This window comes from Rattus norvegicus, chromosome 13 (genome assembly GCF_021556685.1).
Source record: "Rattus norvegicus strain SHRSP/BbbUtx chromosome 13, alternate assembly SHRSP_T2T, whole genome shotgun sequence".
Lineage (NCBI taxonomy): Eukaryota > Metazoa > Chordata > Mammalia > Rodentia > Muridae > Rattus > Rattus norvegicus.
In genome coordinates, this window is record NC_141546.1 from 94344491 (window position 1) to 94367066 (window position 22576).

The window sequence follows — 22576 nt, forward strand, 5'->3', positions numbered from 1 at the left end:
ATTACACAAATAACAATTACACTCAATGGATATAGGAAAAGGGGATGTCTTTGATACATTTGGTATAAATTTTATTAGTGTAGCCATTACTGAAAACAATGTGGACGCTAAAATGGTTCGAGTTCATAGAATGGGAAAGAGGAGAGGAAAATGGAAGATAGAATGGTCACTAAAGTGGGAGAGTGGTAGGAGGGGAGAGAAAAGTTAGCTTAGATAATGAAGACCCAAAGATGGTTGGGTAGGGGCAAGTCTGTATTGAATTAGGTTTACTGGAGTCCACCGCATTTACCATCTATTTCAAAAGCACTGACACAGATGTGTTGAGTGTCACAGGTCTTAGAAACACCAGTTGTGCCAGTGCTGTCATTTATTGGTGCTTACGTATGCCTCTTTTTGTTTGCTTGTTGTTGTTGCTTGTGGGTTTTATAATCTGTGACCACTGTAAATCTGCTTATTAGACCTAGAAGTGTGTGTGTATGTATGTGTATATGTATGTGTGTGTGTGTGTCTGTCTGTCTGTATGTGTATATGTATGTGTATGTGTGTATGTATATGTTTAACTTCAAATGTTAATTATTTATTTTTTATTTTCTGTTCTTAATCTGCATTATGATCACCAAAGTGAGAATTCTGTCTTGACAGAAACCATCCTGGTTAAAGTTGACTTACAGGTAGCTAATCCTTTTTTTATTTAATAGATTTTTTAAAATTTACATTTCAAATATTCCCTTCCTGAGTATCCTGTCCATAACCCCCCTATCCCATCCCCCTTCCCTTTTTCTATAAGGGTGTTTCCCCCTCCCAAACACTCACACTTCTCACCTCCCCGCCCTGACATCCCCCTACACTGGGGGGGGGGGGGTCCAGCCTTGGCAGGACAAAGGGCTTCTCCTTCCATTGGTGCCCAATAAGGCCATCCTCTGCTACATATGCAGCTGGAACCATGGATCTGTCCATGTGTACTCTTTGGATGGTGGTTTAGTTCCTGGGAGCTCTGATTGTTGGTATTGTTGTTCTTATGGGGTTGCAGACCCCTTCATCTCCTTCAGTCCTTTCTCTAACTCCTCCAATGGGGACCCAGTTCTCAGTTCAATGGTTTGTTGCTAGCATTCGTCTCTGTATTTGTCATGCTCTGGCTGAGCCTCTCAGAAGATGGCTATATCAAGTTCCTGTCAACATGCACTTCTTGACTTCATCAATATTTTCTAGTTTTGGTGGCTGTATATATATATGGGCTGTGTACCCATGTGGGGCAGGCTCTGAATGGCCATTCCTTCAGTCTCTGCTCCAAACTTTGTCTCCATATCCCCTCCTATGAATATTTTTGTTCCCCCTTTTAAAAAGGACTGAATCATCCTCACTTTAGTCATCCTTCTTGAACTTCATGTGGTCTGTGGATTGTATCTTGGGTAATTTGAGCTTTTGGGCTAAAATCCACTTATCAGTGAGTACATACCATGTGTGTTTTTCTGTGATTGGGTTACCTCACTCAGGATGATATTTTCCAGTTCCATCCATTTGCCTATGAATTTCATGAAGTCATTGTTTTTGATAGCAGAGTAGTACTCCATTCTGTAGATGTGCCACATTTTCTGTATCCATTCCTCTGTTGAAGGGCATCTGGGTTCTTTCCAGCTTCTGGCTATTATAAATAAGGCTGTGATGAACATAGTGGAGCATGTGTCCTTGTTATATGTTGGAGCATCATTTGGGCATATGCACGGGAGTGGCATAGTGGTAGTACTATGTCCAATTTTCTGAGGAACCTCCAGGCTGATTTCCAGAGTGGTTGTACCAGCTTGCAATCCCACCAACAATGGAGGAGTGTTCCTCTTTCTCCACATCCTTGCCAGCATCTGTTGTCACCTGAGTTTTTAATCTTAGCCCTTCTGACCGGTGTAAAGTGGAATCTCACGGTTGTTTTGATTTGCATTTCCCTGATGACTAAGGATGTTGAACATTTCTTTGGGTGCTTCTCAGCCATTCGATATTCCTCAGCTGAGAATTCTTTGTTTAGCTCTGTACTCCATTTTTTAATAGTGTTATTTGGCTCTTTGGAGTCTAACTTCCTGAGTTCTTTGTATATATTGGATATTAACCCTGTATCAGATGTAGAATTGGTAAAGATCTTTTCCCAATCTGTTGGTTGCTGTTTTGTCCTAATGACATCGTCCTTTGCCCTACAGAGGCTTTGCAATTTTATGAGGTCCCATTTGTCAATTCTTGATCTTAGAGCATAAGCCATTGGTGTTTTGTTCGGGAAATTTTCTCCAGTGTCCATGTGTTTGAGATTCTTCCCCACTTTTTCTCTATTAGTTTGAGTGTATCTGGTTTGATGTGGAGGTCCTTGATCCACTTGGACTTAAGCTTTGTACATGGTGATAAGAATGGGTCAATTTGCATTCTTCTACATGCTGACCTCCAGTTGAACCAGCACCATTTGTTGAAAATGCTATCTTTTTTCCACTGGATGGTTTAATCTCCTTTGTCAAAGATCATGTGACCATAGGTATGTGGGTTCATTTCTGGGTCTTCAATTCTGTTCCACTGATCTACCTGCCTGTCTCTGTACCAATACCATACAGTTTTTATCACTATTGCTCTGTAATACTGCTTGAGGTCAGGAATGGTGATTTCCCCCAGAAGTTCTTTTATTGTTGAGGATAATTTTCCTTATCCTGGATTTTTTTTTTGTTCCAGATGAATTTGTAAGTTGCTCTTTCTGACTCTGTGAAGAACTGAGCTGAGGCTTTGCTAATTCTCGAGTTGCTTTGTCACTGATTAGCTCTGCAGCTCTCCCAGAGTCCACTTGCTTTAATACTAAAACCAACCTGTTTGATTGAAAAAGGGCTTTCTTTCCTTGGGATAACATCAGATTTGGAGATGCAACAGATGCTCATATCTTCCTGTTTGGGTTGATTACAATATGGTTTATACCTTCAGAGAAGGGTGGGAAGTTCCCATGTACTCTCTGTGTCTTCCCTGTCCTCCTCCTAGCAGGACCCTTGTATCTAGTGCCTCATTCGTCTTATACTGTTTTTACTTTTTAGTTTGGTTCAGTAAGCTGCCCAGGCAAACTGGTCCAGACAATTCACTTGTATCAGCTTCTTGTACACTTGGGATTACAGACCATGCTAAAAAGCTAGGTTTACTGATTTCTAAATATTCTGGTTTTAAAAATGTTTTCATTTATTTTATATATTTTGACTATATTTTCCCCACTTCCAACTTCTTCCAGAACATCCCACACCCTCCTATGCACCTATCTTAATGTTCTTTCTCCTTCTTAAAAAGAATAAATAAACATAAAAAACCAAAAAACCAAAACACCTCCCAAAAGACAAAACAAAAGCACTAAAAACCAAAACACAAACAAAAAATGGAGTCTGATTTGCATTGACAAACTACTCATGAGCATGGGACCAGTGTCACTTGATTGAAGAAAATGGATTTTCCATCTGTCAGCCCCTCTCACTTGTGCAGTTTCTTGGTGAAGGGTGGACCTTTGTGCCCATTTTCCCTCCTTGCTTGAACTTGTGCAGCTCTTATGTATGTGATTACAACTTTTGTCAACTCATTTGTGCCTCTGCTCTGTTGTGTCTGGAAAACGCTGTGTTCTTGAAGTCATCCACTACCTTTGCCCTAACAGTCTCCCCTTCTCCCGGTCATAGATTCTAAGCTCTGAGAGGAGATGTGCTATAGATATTCCGTCTAGTACAGAGCACTCCCCAGTTCTCACTGGGACTCTGCATTCATTACCATCTACTTAGAGAAGGCTGCTCTGATGAGGCTGCGGGATGCAGTGGTGGGGGGCAGCAGCGTGTCATTAGGGGTCCCTCTACCGCGGTGCTCATTTATCACAGAAATCGTAATGGTTTCTCTGTGGGGTCCATGATCTCTCTAGTCTCAGGTTCCTGACCTCACTGACAGGGTCAGGTACAGGTTGTTTCATGCCCGGCCTTCACTCAGTCACACAGTCTCTGAGGTCCTGGAACAGGTCCGTAATTGCCGTTTTGGAATCCTTGTCTTATGCTTCAGTTAAATTGCTTTTTTTTTTTTTTTTTTTCAGGGAATAGGATGGTCTGGGTGCCAGTTTCTGCAGGAGGATATTGTCTTAGTTCATGTTTGTGATGGAACCTATGTATCTGGAATTAGGATGTTTGTGGTGTTTCTTTGTATCTGTCTGGTCATGCCTTTATTGGATGGGCATTCAGGTCCAATCCTATTCTGCTCATCCTGGATTTGTAGAATTATTTAAAATATTGTTTCATCAACTGCTATTAGTCTTTTTGTTCTTTATGATGGCTTATCCCGTCCAGTGTATATTCTGTCCTTTCCTGAGATTGGGGATGAGAGCTAAGGCGTTGCCTTCTCCAGACAGTTTCTAATAATAACTCAAAAGGCAAACACCAAGGTCAGTTCTCAGGCTCATCCTCTTGGCTTGTTTCTAACATTGATCATCCTCCGAGAACCCGGGCCTTCCTAGTTCTGAGTCTGATCCCTTCCTGTGCATACGTTTTTTTCAGTTCTTTGCCCTAGATCCTGAATGGTTTTGATAGTTTGGGTTTCTAGGCTGTAGTTGCACCTATTTAACCCGTATGAAGTCAAGTTCAAATAACTCTATTACTTTTCTTTGCCTCTCTGAGTGTTAAGTAGCATACCAGAGTCCCATCAGGTTCAATTTCCTCAGGATCTCCCGTTAAAAGCCATCAAACTTAATGTGGGATCAGACTGAAGACTTCGAGATACTTTCTCTAAAATCTAAACTTTGTTTCCAACTTTTGATCTCAAAGTGTATGTATCCAGCAGTGGGACTGACGGTTCAGCCAACCTTACACAGCCACTTGCTAGTACAACAGAGTGGCGTTTATGTAGGAGCTTTTAGGACAACTGTTAGAGGACACATGTCAGGCCTAATCCATGTGAGGCCATCATTGACAAAAAGAAAAGAGAATTCTCATCTCTATTTTTCAACACTTGTCTTTTGAGTCTAAGAGCGTGGGTCCTCTCTTTAGAGGCAGCTTTCTCACCCTCAGTAACTTGAGTGCTGGGTAGAAGAAGCCAGACGCCTATTTTTAAGCAAAAGAGAGAGAGGAGTAGACTTACCCCTTTGAAGAAGATTCTTCTGGTAGTTTGGAATGATTAACGTTATATTAAGGTATCTGGGGAGTCCTAGGCCCAGTGGCTTGACCTCTGTGTGAGCCATCACCTGTTGGTCCTTTGAAATCATCATGTTTGGAAATCAGGAAAGAATTGATGACAGGAAGGAACCAGTGGGAGAACTGAGTCAAGAACGGAAGCAAGCGGTAATGAGTTTATAAACAGAGCAAAAGTATGTGGGCCTCTACACTGGGGTGACGAGAAGACTGGACAACTGTTTTCTATCGGTTATGCCCAGCACTGTTATGTTTCCTCTGTTTGTGCCAGTCTTGGCTAGGAGCTGTAAGCCGTGTGAGGGAGGGAGGGGGAGAACAGAGCACTCTCTGTCTCTGGTGCTCAGCCTAGTGCCCTTTCTTGTTGGGTTATGAAAGTAGCAATGTAAAGACTTGTTTTCTTTTTCATGCTACCACTTGGCTAATGAAAGCAATACTTACTGGTTTTTGGTGCAGGTCACAGTCTAATTAGCAAGAGAAACTGGTACTTTATGGCACTGGTCTCCACTTCTATAATTTGGAACACTTTTCTAGTTACCCAAGATTTATTTATTAGAGCTTTTTAAAAATTAATCCTTTTATTTGTTTACATTTCAAATGCTATCCCACTTCCCGGCTACCCCTTACAAACCCCTACATCCTATCCTCCTTCTCCCCTCTTCCTTTTGCCTCTATGGGGGAGCTCCTCCACCCATTCACCCACTCCCGCCTCACCCTTCTAGCATCTGGCTATACTGGAGCATCAAGCCTCCGTCCCCTCCCATTGATGTCGAATAAGGCCAGTCTCTGCTACATGTGTATCTGGAGCCATGGCTCCCTCCATGTATACTCTTTGGTTGCTGGTTTAGTTCCTGGGAGCTCTGGGTGGTCCAGTTACTTGATATTGTTCTTCCTATGGAGTTGCAATCCCCTTCAGCTCCTTCAGTCCTTCTCCTAGTTCTTCCATTGGGCTCCCTAGGCTCAGTTCGATGGTTGGCTCTGAGTATCTATCTGCATCCGTATTGGTCAGGTGCTGGTAGAAACTCTCAGGGAACAGCCATACCAGGCTCCTGTCAGTAAGTACTTCTTGGCATCAACAGTAATGTGGGGGTTTGGTGTCTGCAGACAGGATGGATCCCTAGGTGGGGTGGTCTCTGGATGGCCTTTTCTTCAGTCTCTGTTCCACTTTTTGTCTGTCTTTCCTTTGGACAAGAACATTCCTGGGTTAAAAATTTTGAGATGCGTGGGTGGTCCCATCTCAACTGGGGGCTATACCTATCTACTGGAGATGGTCTCTACCCGCTGTATCTCCCCTTTGTTGGAAACCTCTCACTTCCCTGGAGTCTGGGAGTTTGTAGAGCTTTCTTAACAAAAATTTTTTCTTTTCTCTCTGTAAACCTGACTTTTTGTGTCTTTGTGTATAAAGTCTATTATATGGAATTTTAAAACTTACTTTCAAACATGAGAAGAAAATAGTGAACGGTTTGAAGAAGCAGGGAAATGCTATAGTAAAATGTGTGTGCTTTATAGAGAAATGACATAGAAGGGTGCCATGTCAGTCCCTAGGGGAGCTGGAATGGCAATAACAGTTTTGTTTCATTTTCTGTTTTTGGATTTGGAAGGAGGGTCTTGTGAAAGTTTTTTGGTAGACATACAGAACCAGGAAACTGGGAGAGTAAAAGCCAGAAAGGAATTTTAATGGGACAGGAACAACAAAAGGGAAGATGGGGAGGGGCTGGGATTCGGGTTTCAAGGGGCTGTCATCCTTGAGGAATGGTAGGAACACTTTTCTGGGGTTCAAGAGGAGGAGAAGGGATCTTGGAAACACAGGGACACTTAAATATGATGTAAAGGAGTGTGAACATCTTGTTTAGACGTCGTGGTTGGTAATTGTGTGTCACAGTAAGTAGGGCAGTGGTAACACATGGCAGCTCAGAACACTGGGGACAATGGCTGGCTGGACTGACAGACTTACAGGCTCATCTGAGGCTGAGCTATTGGGAAGGGGAAGCAATAATAACTATTTCACAGAAGGGGCTGACAAAAAGATTGCCGTACTGTAAGATTATGACTCCTCACTAGGGTGAGTGAGTCAGATAGGCAGGGGCAGAGAGCTGGGCCATAGCCCTAGTGCCTGGAGGATTGAGAGTGCAGTACAGTGCTGGGGAGTTTGGAGCAGCAGACAGTCCAGGGTCAGTTGAGTTAGTCACAGACACTGACACAGAGACCTCCCTAGGCAAATCAGAGTGCTTAGAAAGTGTTTGACATTTAGCACGAGAAGATTCTTCTTTTTGATACACACTTGCTCTATATGTGTATTGATTAAACTATGTGCAATAAAATCCACACATAGATGGATCACTGATGAGTTTTTGTACTATTTTAAGACAAAGTCACCTTTATACTTAGAGATAGTACTGGCTGGATTACTTCTTACTCATTTCTAATGTAAACTCTCCTCTGGACATCCATATTCTGTGGCCTTTACCAGCTAAGTTTAACAATTCTCAGACCCTAAACAGGTAATTATTTCCTTTGAAATATTTTGTTTTCTCCAGGCTTAGTGGTCAGGTCCATCTCTGGCATGGATATCTGATAGTAACATTTCTGTCAGTCTGATACTTTTTCCTCCTACCAATTATGCTTTTTTTGTAACAAACCATGAAAATAGATTAGTTTTGAAAACTATTATAACAAATATGCACACCATGGGAAACAATAAAGAGTAAGATGCAGGTGAAATTCGGCAGCTCTGTGAGTTAAGAAGCTTCTCTCTGCAACACGGTCGTGTCAGTTACTGCTTAACTTAACGCTGGGTTTTCCTTTTTGCTTTCAGGAAAACCTTTAACTTGCCCTGGGTGTTACCTGTCCACAGCTTCCTGGTGGCTCACCGCTTCTGCCTGCTCCAGCCTTGCTCCGGCAGCTTCCAGGCTTCTGGGCTTCAGAGCTTGTTGTGAAAGCTTGCTGCTTTGGCCTGCTACCCCTGCTTCAGGTGTCAAAAGCTTTTAATTAGCTCGCTTCCTCTCATTACCTGGTTCCTTATGTGTCCACTAGCTTAGTACTAGGGCCTGGAAGGGGAGAACACCTGCAGGCATTGACTTTCTCCAAAGTGTCTCTGGCTTGGCTCTCCTGAGACTCCTGGGAGAGGAAGCTCAGTTTAGTGCATGCTTTGTCTTTGATGCTGCTGCTGTGTGGTCCAAAGGACCCACAGGTGTGGGCATGTCACTCCATAATCTGTGTCTGTTTAATTTGTTGATGCCCAGGATGTACTAATTTTAAATATTTTGGCTATTGCTGCTCTGTGTATAAATTATGTTTTTATCAAGAGCACATTTCTGGCTGTTTAGTCAATGGTTTATAGAGATTTTAGATTTTAGTTTCCTTTTTTCCCCTTTTCAGTGCTGGCAACTGAGCCTAGGGTCTCGTGTGTGTTAGGCCAGTCCTTCCGTAGAGCCGTACCCTAACATTTCTTTAGTAATAATGTGGTTGATCATTCACAGACTAGTTTTTCAGTTTGTTGTCTGAGACAATGCTTTCTCTGTAGTGCATGCTGGAATGCTGGCCTGGAACGCATCACATAGCCCAGGCTGCCCCTAATTTGTTTTTGAGACATGATGCTGGTGTGACTGTCTGTTACATTCCTTTGTTTCCTCTTACAGCTCTGCTGTATTGGACCAGACCAGGCTGGTCTTGAGCTGGAAGCTATCGTCTCCCCCACCCCCCTCCGCTGGAGTTTTAGGCAGCTCCACCACAACTTCCCAGCTTTTGTTTGGTTTAAGTGGGGGCGGTAGCACCCTTCAGACTGTGTAGGGATAGATGGTAGCAGCGCAGTGCTTAGCATATGGAGAGCTTGTGCAGCACAAGCCCTGTCAGAAGTAAGTGCTTTTAGGATTCTTAGTAAAAACAATGGCGAGTGCTGGATGAGAGAGACTAAAAAGGAAAAAAAGATATAAAACAAATGGTCAATAGCTACATAGTAAGATTCTGTTTTCAACGGTGAAACTTTGAAAGCCCTGGTAGGGGAGGAATGTGAGCTAGACTACAGGCTCCAGAGAGCATACAGAATTTGGACTGTCACAGTCTTGTTCTAGGTTTCTACATCCATGCAATAGTATATTTGCAGATGAGAATATTGATCGCTTATATATAATCTTTCATGTATATTTACCCACATGAGTTATAAAGCACTCATCCCTTCAGAATGTATTTATTGAGTACTTGTTAACTCTTAGGCACTGATCAGATATTAGTGAACACAAAGTTAGAAATCTCAACTCTCCAAGAGCTTGTGAGGAAAACAGTAAGCATTGTACATGGTTAGACTGTGCTGTGTGTGTGTGTGTCTATACATATGTGTGTGTATATACATATATATTATGCTAAATAATTATAAGAATTAAGGGGGAAAGGAAGCAGAGGAATATTAGAAAGTCTCACAGGATGTAGTGACATTTCAGCGAGGGAGTGAGACAACATGGCCCTGTGGGGATGAAGTCTTCTAGGGCTGGGGAAAATAACTGCACACGTCCTAAGGTGGGATTTTGCAAGGTGAGAATTATGGCTTGAGCTGAAGTGAGCTGAAGGCGAGGAGTAGTGAGCCAGGAGGTTGGCAGGCCGAGCAGTTTATAATAAGGATTTCGACTTCTTTTTAACTTTAGGAACTCACCTGAACTACATCTTAGTATCGTGTTTGTACTGTTGAGAATAGATTGTGGTGAATGGTCAAGTAAGGCACGATGGGCCAGAAGAAATGATATGGTGAGTTCTGGCTATATCAGAGATAGGCTAGATTTCTGAATTTCATACAAAAATGCAGAACTGCTTAGATGTTGAAATCTATGTAATAGACTGTGGCCATTCTTACTGTAAAAACTATAGCCACACACAGTGACATAGCCAATTAGTATATATTTGTCATGTGCTGATAATTTCTGTACTATATGCAGGGTTTCTGTTCACTAGAATTAAAATCATCTCTAATGTTTTAGAAATGTATCTTCTTTATAATTTTTAGTCCATATTAAACCATATTAAATGTATTTTTTTGATATGTGTGTGTGTCAGTGTCTGTGTGTGTGTCTGTCTTTCTGTGTGTGTGTGTGTGTGTGTGTGTGTGTGTGTGTGTGGAACCCAGAGCCTGTGCCTGCTCTGTAAGTGCTCCAGTACGGAGCTACACACCTCACTCTAAGGAAGTACAGTGTAACTTGCCATCTTCTTATGTGACAATTGACTTTGCTACTTTGAAATGCAGGGTCTAAAGTGGGGGTTCTGAGACAACTTTACTTTGTTATTTCTACTGCCATGAACACAGAAGTTCTGGGAGAGGGGGATAGATCAATGATCACTTAGGAAGATTCAGAATCTTTTCATCATGGCATCACTTTGACAATTCTGGAATGTTTCATGAGCTGACTGTTGTTTCCCTAAACCACACACTATTCCAGAAAAGGTTTTAGGAAACTGCTTCAGGTATCGTTGAGAGTGTTTTCTCCTCCGTAGTAGCCTGGTCTTCCTTACTGCCTTGCTCATGTGTGGAGGACATTTTTGTCCTTTTTGTCCTTACCACAAACCACCACACATATAGCCAGTGCTCATGTGACCAAGATGAGGGCCATGTGGTGTCCCACAGAAGAGGTAGAGAGGCAAATAAAAGTCTTACCTCTGAAGAACTTTAGAAGCATTTCATATTCTAGTAGTTTGGTGTTTATCCTTTTAATATATGGCATGGGCATTTATATGTATACATATATAAATTATGATCTAAAATGTTTTATAAACTTGTTTCACATATTGTGAGTGTGAGATTTTATCTATCAAATAGTATTCTTAACATTTCTCCAGTCACATGAATAATTCTCTGTTGGTTTTTTGTATTTTGTCCATTTCCCCTTTAAGAATATTTAAGTTAGTTCTAGTATTTTATTACTGAAAACCATGCTGTGTTGAACTTTATGATTTAGCTTTTAATTTGTATATAGCTATTTTCAGTTGAAGAAATTTCTGTCATAGTTATAAACGTAAAGCTAGAAATTGAGGAGCTGTTTCTCCTCGGTGCTGAAGGACTGAGATACCAGCTCCTGCACAGTCGTCGTAGATGGACAGGGAGCAATGAGGAGATGGGAGGGTGGGTGTGGAATACAGACTCATGGTGACGGCGCACACCGACTGAATCCTTGTCTGGACGCCAGACCCTGTAGTAAGCATTTCATATGCATATTAATTATTTTGATCTTTGCTACATCTATATAAGGTTAGTACATTTATTAAACCTATTGATTAGAAAACTGAAACATTGAAAGATAACTGTTTTAAAGAAAAACCTAGAATTATACAGTTAAATGAGTAAACTAAGATTGAAAACAGTAACCTGGTTAGGTTCTGACTTGCTACCATCTTCTGGACACCCTAAATAAGTGCTAGCTGCATGCTGGAGTGTTCAGTGGGCGCTGGCGACTCTCACCTCTTCTGTGAGCTGTCTGACACATAGCTAAGCTTGTTCTGAGTCTAGTGTTCTGGGACTCTTGGAAGGTAATTTAGTGCATACGCTTTCAAATCACCCTATCAAGGCTTGGAGCAGCACTCCTGAGCAAGTCTGTTCATGATTCTGAAGTAAAGCATGGTTGGTTTTGTTTTACAGTAAGAGAGATTAAGACAAAAAAGACTAACAATCTCCTGGTTTTAGCACATACTGCTAAGTGAGTTATGAAGTTTTTTGACTTTTGGGATTGCAATTGAGGGACTGTAGACCTGTGTCAAACTCTTAGCATAGTGCTTGGCACTGGAACACTCACTGTGTTGTTGGGCATGCTGAGGTCAGAGGACAACTTGAGAGTCAGTTCTTACCTTCTGCGTTGTTGGCACAGGGCCTCTGGGCTTTGCTGCTATACTGTGTACTTAAGACTACCTGGCCTGGAAGCTTCTGAGTGACTCTCCTGTCCATGCCTCCCTTGTTCCTGTATGAGTGTTGAGGGGCTTGCTGTGCACCACATCAGGCTTCTAACAGGGATTCAAGGACTGACTGAATTCAGTTCGTTAGGCTTGCTTGTGCGGCTAGATACTTTGCTGAGCCGTCTGCCTACATATCTTCTCCCACCTTAATTGATAATGTAGCTGTTTATGACGGCTACTGGAAGGTGTTGTGCACTGAGTTTAGTTATGTTATCATATCACTTGAGTGACATATGATCTAGATACAAATGAAGGGCCCATACTATGCACATTTGCTATTAAAACATATTAAGAAATTAAAACTTGGATTTAAATCTGTTTTTTATCTTTGGAAATACTCCTTTGAACTGTTCAAAAGATCTGAATGTTTGTTTTTATTGTCTGCATAATAGGATATTGTGATGTTAGCCTCCCATTACTATAATAAAATACCTCAAATAATCCACTTATAAATTTTTTATTTTGACCTATGTATAGAGAACATGTCCAGCAACATGAATGCTCTAGCAAGGTACCACATCCAAAGATATGATCCGTTGTCCAGAATGCAGACACACCCTAGATTACAGTATGATCTGGCTGGAATACAGACACACCTTTTAACCCCAAACAATAAAAATAAAAGTTAATTTGTAGAAGGAAGCAGCCACAGTTGAACGTGAAGTCTAATTGAAGGGCAAAAGCCAGAGAAGGAGTTGGTTAATGCAGTCAGAGGCAAAGCAACTCAGTGAGAAGTTGAGAGAAGCCAGATTGAGTCAGTCATCTTGGAGAGGAGTTTGAACCAGAACATAAACAACCAGCCAGAAAGAACTAGAAAGGGTGAGCTTGTTCAGCAGAAAGTCTTGGAGAGGACAGTTAACTCTTGGTGGATGAAATATACATTTATACTTAGGTTTTGGAGAGTTCAGTGTGTAATCAATTTGCTTTTGGGCCTGTGGTGAGGCAGCATACAGTTCTGGGAGTGTGTGACAAAATGAAACTAATTGTCCACCTCTTGAGTAGAGCCTGATAGGAAGGAAGAGAGGTAGGAAATACTTAAGTCAGTTTCTAGTCCACAACCCCAACAACTTAAAGGTACCCAACTATTATTAAGATATATATAATAAAGTTCTATATTGGGGACCAAACCTTTACCACCATGTGGACATGTGAGGGGCACCTAGTTTCCAAACTCTGGCAGACAGTATCTGTCTTTCCCAGCGGTGACTCTCCGATACTGGAAATGGTGTCCATGAATATTTGCCCTCCTTTTCTGTAGTTTAGTTTCAGCCCTGGAACAAACTTAACAAGCTGGAAGGGCCCTAAAGAGGTCATCTAGTTAAATGGAAACAGTGTTGCAAACAGAAGCTTAATTAGTTTGTTAACAGCCAGAATAGTCTTATTCTCACTTGGCAGTTTTTGATCTGTAACTGGATATATAAAATAAGGATGTGCTACTTTTTTATTGCTGGAAAGGACATGTACAGTCCACGGTTTATAAAAATATTAGTTATAAGTGTTCTTTGGTGGGAATTGGGGGAGGGAAGAAGAATGAATTGGAATATATGCGTACTGGCAAGACTGGACTAAAGAGCTTTATCATCTTCATGTCATTTTGTATTGCTTAACACACACACACACACACACACACACACACACACACATACACACACACACCCACACACACACACCCGCCCCAAACATTTCTCCTTTGGTGGCTGCATTCTCTGTGATACCTGCTGGAATCTGGCATCACTGTCTCATAAGACCAACCGCTTTCAGATTGTACATCTTGGTTAGTTTCTCAGTCATAGATGCTGAGTTTAAATTCCTGTGAGAAAACGTGGAAAGGAAGGTATAATGTATGATAAGCAGGAGACACTGCTCACAAATAAGACCACTTGCTTGGCTGTGCTCACTAATGCAACTTTTAAATTTGACATTATTTAACTTAGGATCTTAGAATTGAGCAGCATTGAAATAATTGATAATTGGTATTTATTTTTTCTTACAGAGAGGAAAATGGAAAATGGATAAAGTAAGCTTTTTCGCCATATTTTAAAAGTTGTATTTCCATTATCTTTTCTAGGTTGCTGTAGTTAAACTGAAAAATGCAGATAAAGTATTTGCCATGAAAATTCTGAACAAGTGGGAAATGCTGAAAAGAGCTGAGGTAAGTCTTTTCTATTTTGGTGTCACTTAGTTTGGTTTTCATTTAGATTATTGTAAAACCTGTTGGTAATAAAAATCTTTGGTTTTTTTGAGTTTTTGAGTACTTTTGTGAGCTTGTGTATAGGCTGAATATGTAGCAAGGTGGACTCAAATTGTTAGTGCAGCTAAGTTTTTCACCAAAATTAATTTTGTGTATTTGTGAAAAAGAGAGAAGAGAGAGTATCAGCCCCAGACCTGTCACCACCCAATGCACCGTGAGATACGTTTGATCTGTAGAACTTACAGTAGAAAGAGAGCTGATCATGGAAAGTTGTCCTCTGACCTCTGCAACTGTGCACCGTGGCACTGAGCATGCGTATGCCGCATGCACACGTGTGTGTACACTTCCACACAGGCAATCAACATGTAAAGAGAGAAAAGGTAGAGGAAGGATGAAGTGCTCTTAGTCACAGATTTTGCTGTGGCTGCCCTGAGATCTCCAGTCTGTAAAGGGAAGTTGAATTGATCTTAGGATAATTTTTTCACGAAAGGATTTTATAGGTTGTGTGAATGTTATAACTTTAATATCTTCCAAGTTAAACTTACTTTAGAGAAATCCTGGTCTTAGGGTGGGGAATATATTTAAACGTTACAAGTCATTGTTTACATAAGTGTTTTAATTATTAACTTAGAGTATGCAACTATGTGCACTTTTCAGCAACTTGCCAATTAACAGATATTATCAAATGACTCTTTTGTTATATTAAAACTTTGTTACTGATTTCTTAAAAATTAGTGTTTTGGTTTTTTGTTTGTTTTTTTTTTTTTTTTGTGATGTGTGTGGCCATCATATGTTAAGCTTATATACTTGAAAGTAAATTCAAAAGTTACTGAGTCCATCTAGCATGTAGGAGGTAGAGGCAGACAGATTAAGAATTCCAGTTGGTCCTTAGTTTTATAGCAAATTCAAGGCTAGCCTGGGCCACAAGGAGAATTTGTCACAAACAATCAAACAAACAATGAATGTGATTGCTTTGCTATAAAAAAAAAGGGAACTTTAAGATTTTTTTTTTTTTTTTTGGTTCTTTTTTTCGGAGCTGGGGACCGAACCCAGGGCCTTGCGCTTCCTAGGCAAGCGCTCTACCACTGAGCTAAATCCCCAGCCCCTAAGATTTTTTTAAATTTAAAATTACATTTAGTTTTCAAAATGAAAAAGTTAGACTTTAAATAATCTCTTATTATTTGAAAAGATTTCTCAGTAACAGTATTTTGTGAATGAGAAAAGCCTTTATTTTTATTTTCAAGAAATGAGAGGCCAGACTAGGTATAATCATCAGTACCCTTTGTATTCTTGACTAATGATTATGTCTATCGTTATTATCATGTGCAGTGTGCATGTGCATGATATGTGTGTATCAGTACAGGCCCATACCTGACATGGCTCTTGTGTGTGCACGTCAGAGGACAACTTTCAGGGGTTATTTTATCTTTCCTTAATGAGACCTAGGGGCTAGACCCAGGTCGTCAGACTTGAATGGCAAGTACTTTTTACTGCCTGAGCTCCCTTGAGGGCACTGTGTGTGCAGTTTTGATATGCTGCATATGATTGCAAATTTGATGATGTATTTTATGAGAGTTATAAAGAGTCCTATGACAACTTTGCAGAATTATCATCTATGTATGTTTCAATATAGGAATTCTTTGTTTTAATTTTTAATTCTCCTTTCATATATTACATCCTCACCATAGTTTCCATTTCTTTCTCTCCTCCCAGCTGCCTCCATCCCCCAAATTCCACTCCTTCTGATCTTTCTTCAGAAAAAAAGCATGTCTCCCATGGTTATCAACCAAGTTTGCCATATCAAATTGCAGTAAGACTAGACATCTCCCTTCCTATTAAGGCTGGCCAAGGGTCCAGAAAGCAGACAAGAGTCAGAGACAGCCCCTGCTGCCACTGTTTGGCGTCCCATAAGAAGACCAGGCCACCACAGCTGCACATAATGCAGAAGGCCCAGGTCAGGCCCATGCAGACTCCCATGTGGTTCAGTCTTATGAGCATCTATGAGCCCAGGTTGTTGGGAAAGTGAGGAACTAAGTTTAAGTTAGCTTTGCGGTCCTAGTTCCCCTTTGGTTGTGTTGTGAGGTATTGCTTTGCTGAGCCATACCATGTTTTCTGGCTAAGGAGAGCCTTAAACTCATGAACTTCTTGCTTTCACTTTTTAAGCGCCGTGAGTATAGGATGTGCTACCACCTTTTGTTCATTATGTTTTTAGAGACCCAAATCATGGAGGGAACTTAAAGACAACAGCAATAACAATAACAACCCCTCCTCCAACCCCCCCTCAAAAAAACCCATTTTCTTTGGATAAGAACTTTTTTCCTTCAGAATATATGATTGAATTTCTGTAGCACCTTCACACCACCGGAATGTCCATTTACCATGGTTTATACTGATTAAGAACAGATTTTCTTAGCAGAGCCACTGTTGATACTTGGTACTTCTTGTGGAAGCTGTTCTGTGTGTTGTATTACTCCGCCTTCTTCTTCCTAGATACCAGTAGTATCTTTCCCACCTGCCATAACCAGCTGAGGATAGTTCACATAGTACATTAAGTAAATATCTGGAGTGTACCTTATATCTATCCAATACCTATGCTTCACAAAGAATAGCTTAATAGTTAAATATTTACATAATGCCTGAGACTGTCCTATAAAGTATTTGTGTGTGTTTGTGCACCAGTGTAACTGAGGATGGTGGCAAGTGTGTGAGGTGTAATGAAATAAGATTGGGTAGGAAAACAATTGTTGAAATTAAGTGATGGAACATTGGAGAAGGAATTATGTCAGTCTCTCTTCTTCTGTATGTTTGAAATTTTATATTGTAGTTTATTATATATTATCTTTTAAAACCTTTTTTACTGAGTAATTTAGGATTAAGTAGAATTTACAGTTTAATTTGTTCTCCTGACTAATGTCTTCAGAGTTTTGTTTAGTTTGGAATTGTCAATCAATTGAAGCTGTGATTGCTTACTAGATTCCAGCTGGACTGTCTTTAAAATCTCAGGTCACTGTCTTTTAAGATAGAGCCAGGAAAGGGCTTTCTTGGGTTTTGTCAGCCTTCTAAAATATTAAGAGCCATACTTGGGGTTGGGGATTTAGCTCAGTGGTAGAGCGCTTGCCTAGGAAGCGCAAGGCCCTGGGTTCGGTCCCCAGCTCCGAAAAAAAGAACCAAAAAAAAAAAAAAAAAAAAAAAAAGAACCATACTTTGATTTCAGCTAAGTGAAATAAGTAAATAAATAAATAAATAAGCAGGACTTAATAGAAAGTAGGTGATATGATTCTATTTTCTTCCAAAGGGAACTAAGAATAATGTCACAGATTTTAGTAACTTGATTGACAGTTTAAATCACCATTTCAGATGGTTTAGATTGACTTCTTTTCTCTGATATTGCTATTTAATTCCTGGCTTTGGCAATCCTGCTTATCCAAATAAGCCTTGTGTGTATGCGTATGAGCATGCTAGGGTTAGTTGTGTGTTACTCTGTTTCATGTATCACGGGTACTTAATCTTCTTTATGGGAACATAACCAACTCAGAGCTGAGAACATGGCTCATGGGTACAAAGATTGTACCATGCCCAGACCTCAAGTTCAGTCCTAAGCACTGTAGCACACAATTCAAAAACCAGAAGCACTCACCATGTCCACCTTTTTATGTCTTTAACAATGGTAAAGCAGACATGGCAGAGCTGGACATTTGTGCCATCTGGTTAATAGGTTGGTCTGTGGTTACGTTAAATAATTTTGGGAATTTTTCTGTTTTGGGCTATAGCATTCTAAAATATTAAACTTTTAAGACTGTGCTACACATTTTGAGCAATTGCTTACAATAGTGTTTTCTAAGTTTGTATAAAGTATTCTTTAAAAACATTTTCTTTCCCTTCCAGACAGCGTGCTTTCGTGAAGAGAGGGATGTGTTGGTAAATGGAGACAGTAAGTGGATAACCACTCTGCACTATGCTTTTCAGGATGACAATAACTTAGTAAGTACTAGTGTGTTTTTATATCCATAGTCTTTTGTTGGCCAACTTTAGCATTATATTTTAAAGTGTTACTTAAACATAGATGTTTTATAAGACAGAAAAATTACTGTATTTCACAGAGCATCAGTAGTACACTTGGTGTGAACATTTCTTTGTCTGAAAAGTTTTATGCTCTTTTATTGGATTTGCTTATGCCTTTAAATAAGAAATCCCAAACTAAATCCAGCCTGTTTTAATTTCCTTCCACTAAATCCTATAGGTGTGAGTTTGGGGGTTTTTCTTTTTATGACTTTCCCAATGTATCTTACTAGTAGTATTCTGCTTTTTTAAAGTTTACACACTTTGCAAAGTGACCATGTGCTATATTAAGTTGAGCCACATTTATAGTAACATCATGGACCACTTCATAAAAGCTTGGGAGGAACTTACAGGATATTCAAAATATTAGACTCTGTACCACTAGTGACTGATTCTAGAGACACTAGACATGAGGAAGTAAAAGTCAAAGGATAAATTGAGTTTGTTTCAGTTGAGCATGTAACCCCTTGGTCTGCTATCCATAGTTCTTCAGTTTTTGACCCATTCTTATTTCCAGGTTTATATCCTTCAGGAATGTATTCATGTCTTAAGATGCTGCTCTGTACCAGACTTGACAACTAGATTAGACAGAATAGGGGGCAGTTTTCGGAGTCCTGGGAGATGTGCACATACTTCTGCTCACTTTAGTTGGAGACAAGTAACACCCTGAAGTACTAATACCACCACAGTCCCACTTGGTGAGCCAGTGAGTTTTATTCGGGTTAATTGCAGGAGCAGAAGTGGTTCAAAGGCAGCTGTGTCACCATCATGCAGCATATGTAGCACGTGGTTGTAGTCAGTTGTTTTCTAAATGTCAGGGTAAAGCTTTGCATGTGTTCATTGTTCAGTGTCAGAGTGAATGAAGTGATGTTCTACTCGGAAAGTAGTAAAGACTAAAATCCTGTCAGTATATTCTTTTGGAGATATTTATCACTGTGAATTTATGCATTCCTTAAAAATCTACATTTTATTATAAATATAGAAGTAAATACAAAAAAGTGGTTTTAAATCATGAGTCCCCAAAGTGAGTGCTGGGAATAAAACCTCTCCTAGAGCATCAGCTGCTCTCATTGTTGGGCCATCTCTCCAGCTTCCCAAATGCCAAATCTCAAAGAGCAAAAATTTGCCAAAAAGTGTCAAGATGAGGAGAAAAAGTCTGAGCTGCTATTGCCCTGGTCTGCTGAGTTATGGAGTCTGATTTGCGTTCTTTGCATAAGATTTTAGGATTTACATTTCTTCAGTGATTTTCTCTGAGAGCAGTAAACTGTCTATTTTCAGTTATATTAATTATATTGGAATAGAAGTAACAGCATTTCAAAGAGGATTAAAATAAAATTCTTGTTATTTACAAAGCTGGAATTCAGAAGTTTTAGTTGTTATCAGAGGCGTCTTTTAAGCATTTAAAAGTTTAGAAAGTGAAGAAGTGGATCTGAGCCATAACTACTGTGCCTAGCGTGCACAAGGCCCTGGATTGCATCCCCCTGCACTACCTAAAGCAAACCTGAAAACCACCCGTAAGACCTATTTTGGAGCTGATGCAATGAATGACTTAGCAGTTAAGAGCACTTTCTGTCCTTACAAAAGACTTGAGTGTTCCCAGCAACCACAGGGAGCAGCTTACAGCTGCCTGGACCTCCAGCTCCAGAGAAAATGCCCTCTTTTTGACTCTATGGGCATCTGGACACCTGTGGTGCACAGGCATACACTCAGGACACATGTAACCTCATTCACATAAACAAAGAAACAAATCTTTAAAGGTATAAGATGTAGACAAATCTAGTGTTAGGTGCCCTAGCAGAAACGGTATTAAAGATAGTCATTTTGCAAAGTAACTTTTTTGATTCAAATAATTTATTATCATTATTTTATTTATTCACTTTACATCCCAATCACTGCATGCCTCCGAACCACTCTCTCCCACAATTCTTCCCCTTTGAGTGGGTGGGGACCACCTGCCCTGGATATCCCCCACCCTGGCACATCAAGTCTCTGCAAGGCTAGGTGCATCCTCTCCCACTGAGGCCAGACGAGGCAGCCCAGCTAGAAGAACATGTCCCACATACAGACAACAGCTTTTGGGGTAGCCTCTGCTCCACTATTTGGGACTCACATATGAAGACCAAGCTGCACTTCTGCTACATATACGCAGGGAGGCCTGGGTCCAGCCCATGTTCTTTGGTTGGTGGTTCAGTCTCTGATACCCCCAGGGTCCAAGTTGACTCTATTGATCTTCCTGTGGAGTTCCTATCTCCCGAGGGGACACAATCCTTCCTCTCGTTCTTCCTGAGAGTCCCCAAGCTCCATCCTCTGTTTGGCTGTGGGTGTCTGTATCTGAGTCAGCTGCTGAGTGGAGCCTCTCAGAGGACATCCATGCTAGACTCCTGTCTGTATGGTTCAGGTTCTGCAAAGTAACGTTTAATCATTCTTCTAAAGTAACCAGCATTTATTGTGCTATATAATTCAAGAAATTTGTGTTAGATAATTTGGATTTTCATTTCCAACTTTCCTAGATATTTCTATACGCATACTATGAAAAGTGTAGTTATACCAAGAGTGCCTTTTATGTGCTTAAGCAGAATATACAGTTTCATGTATGATACTAAGGTGTGAATAGAATATTTTTTTCTTAAGAAAATTCATTATATTCAAAGCTACCGTGTCAAACGTTGATGCATGAAATCCTTTTGTCTTTGAATATTATGAATCAGTGAAATTTATCTTTTTCTCACATGTTCTTATTCACAATTTACTGTTTATGCTTCAGGGAATTTTTTTTTTTTTTTGGTTCTTTTTTCGGAGCTGGGGACCGAACCCAGGGCCTTGCGCTTCCTAGGGAAGCGCTCTACCACTGAGCTAAATCCCCAACCCCTAGGGAAAATTTTTTAAAGTTTTAATTTCTTGAATTAGCCCTTATTTATAAGTTATTTAGAAATAGGATCTTATTATATATCCTAGGCCAGACTTCAAATCATTATGCAATTCAGGCTTGTGTTGAATCCTCAGTACTTTTGTTGCAGCCTCGTGGCTGTGGTATGATTGCTTTATTTTGTTTTCTTGTTGCATGCGTATTGCTCCTTTTAATGTTATGTGGGGCTTGGGGTGGGTAGCACAGCTCGAACCTAGGACCTTGTGCATGTTAGAATCTGATTTGTGGAAGGTATAGCCACTGAGTTATAGTATCAGCCTGAAATAGAGTTCTCACTGGGCCTAGAACTTGGTACTTCCTTTCATATTGGACTTTTTCTTTGTTTCTTTGCTTGTTTTTTGAGCAGGGTATTACTATGTTAGTCTAGGCTTAAGTTTATGATCCTCCTGCCTCAGTGTCTCTCCTATGGGTTGTGATTGCAGATATGTTCTAACACCCCTGGCTGAAATGTTGATTGTAATTGGGTTGCTCAGATCAGCAGTGCTAGATAAAATAATTTGTTTATTTCAGCTGCCTCTAATGTGCTGTGTAGCCTGAGCAGCACCTTGGCCTTCTGATCCTTTCGCTTCTACCTCTTGAATGCTGGGGTTATGATCAATTAGGTTTCATCATGTCCAGTTTGTGCAGTGCTAGGGATTGAAGCCCGGCCTTAGTGCATGCCAGGCAAGTACTTATTGACTGTGTTATGTCCTCAGCTCTATAATAAAAATCTGATCCTGTGAAATGGCCTTTCCAAAGAATAGTGTTGCTTCTTTTTTCTTTTTTTCTTTTCTTTTTTTTTTTTTTTTCTTTTTTTCGGAGCTGGGGACTGAACCCAGGGCCTTGCGCTTGCTAGGCAAGTGCTCTACCGCCGAGCTAAATCCCCAACCCCATAGTGTTGCTTCTTAATCTACTCAGAGCATGGTCACACTTGGTGTCTTGTTGCTGCTATGTTTCATTTCTTGATCCACTGTGGAAGTTGGGCTTGTATCACTTGGCTGGTGGTGATTGTAAATCTCTATTAATATTTTCAGCCTAATCTTGTTGGATTGTTTGTCTTCTAAACATTTGGGAAGCACTGTACAGTTTTAGGACTGTTTTCTTCATCTATTTTAGAAGCATTACTTCTTGTTTATTTTGTTTATTTAAATGAGTTTTTAAAAAGTTTAACCATATTAGGTGATACTTTAAGTTAGTTCATGAGTAAAATCCTGTCCTACCAGACCCGTAGTTTTACTAAGAAATTATTCAGAATGATCAAACAATATTGACACAAACATAGGCAGCCACAGAAGAAGATAATGTCCAGGGGCAGAGGTGAGTGCTCTGGGATCTTAAATA

The 22576-nt window shown here is 40.3% G+C and overlaps 1 protein-coding gene across 28 annotated transcripts in view; it reads left to right on the plus strand.

Annotated features, from left to right (window-relative positions):
* The window catches only part of Cdc42bpa (CDC42 binding protein kinase alpha), a 220323-nt gene that overhangs the window by 67355 nt on the left and 130392 nt on the right, over window positions 1–22576 (plus strand). For 27 of the 28 annotated variants that reach the window (XR_015635049.1, XR_015635050.1, XR_015635051.1 and 24 more), the window contains exons 3-4: window positions 14149–14232; window positions 18157–18252. Coding sequence is in view for 22 of the 28 variants with exons in the window: in XM_087579827.1 (XP_087435953.1) it covers window positions 14149–14232; window positions 18157–18252 (180 nt within the window). In the remaining 6 variants the exon portion in view is untranslated. Of the gene's footprint in view, window positions 1–7968; window positions 8125–14148; window positions 14233–18156; window positions 18253–22576 lie in introns of all 28 variants that reach the window. The other variant, XM_087579838.1, reaches the window with a different exon arrangement.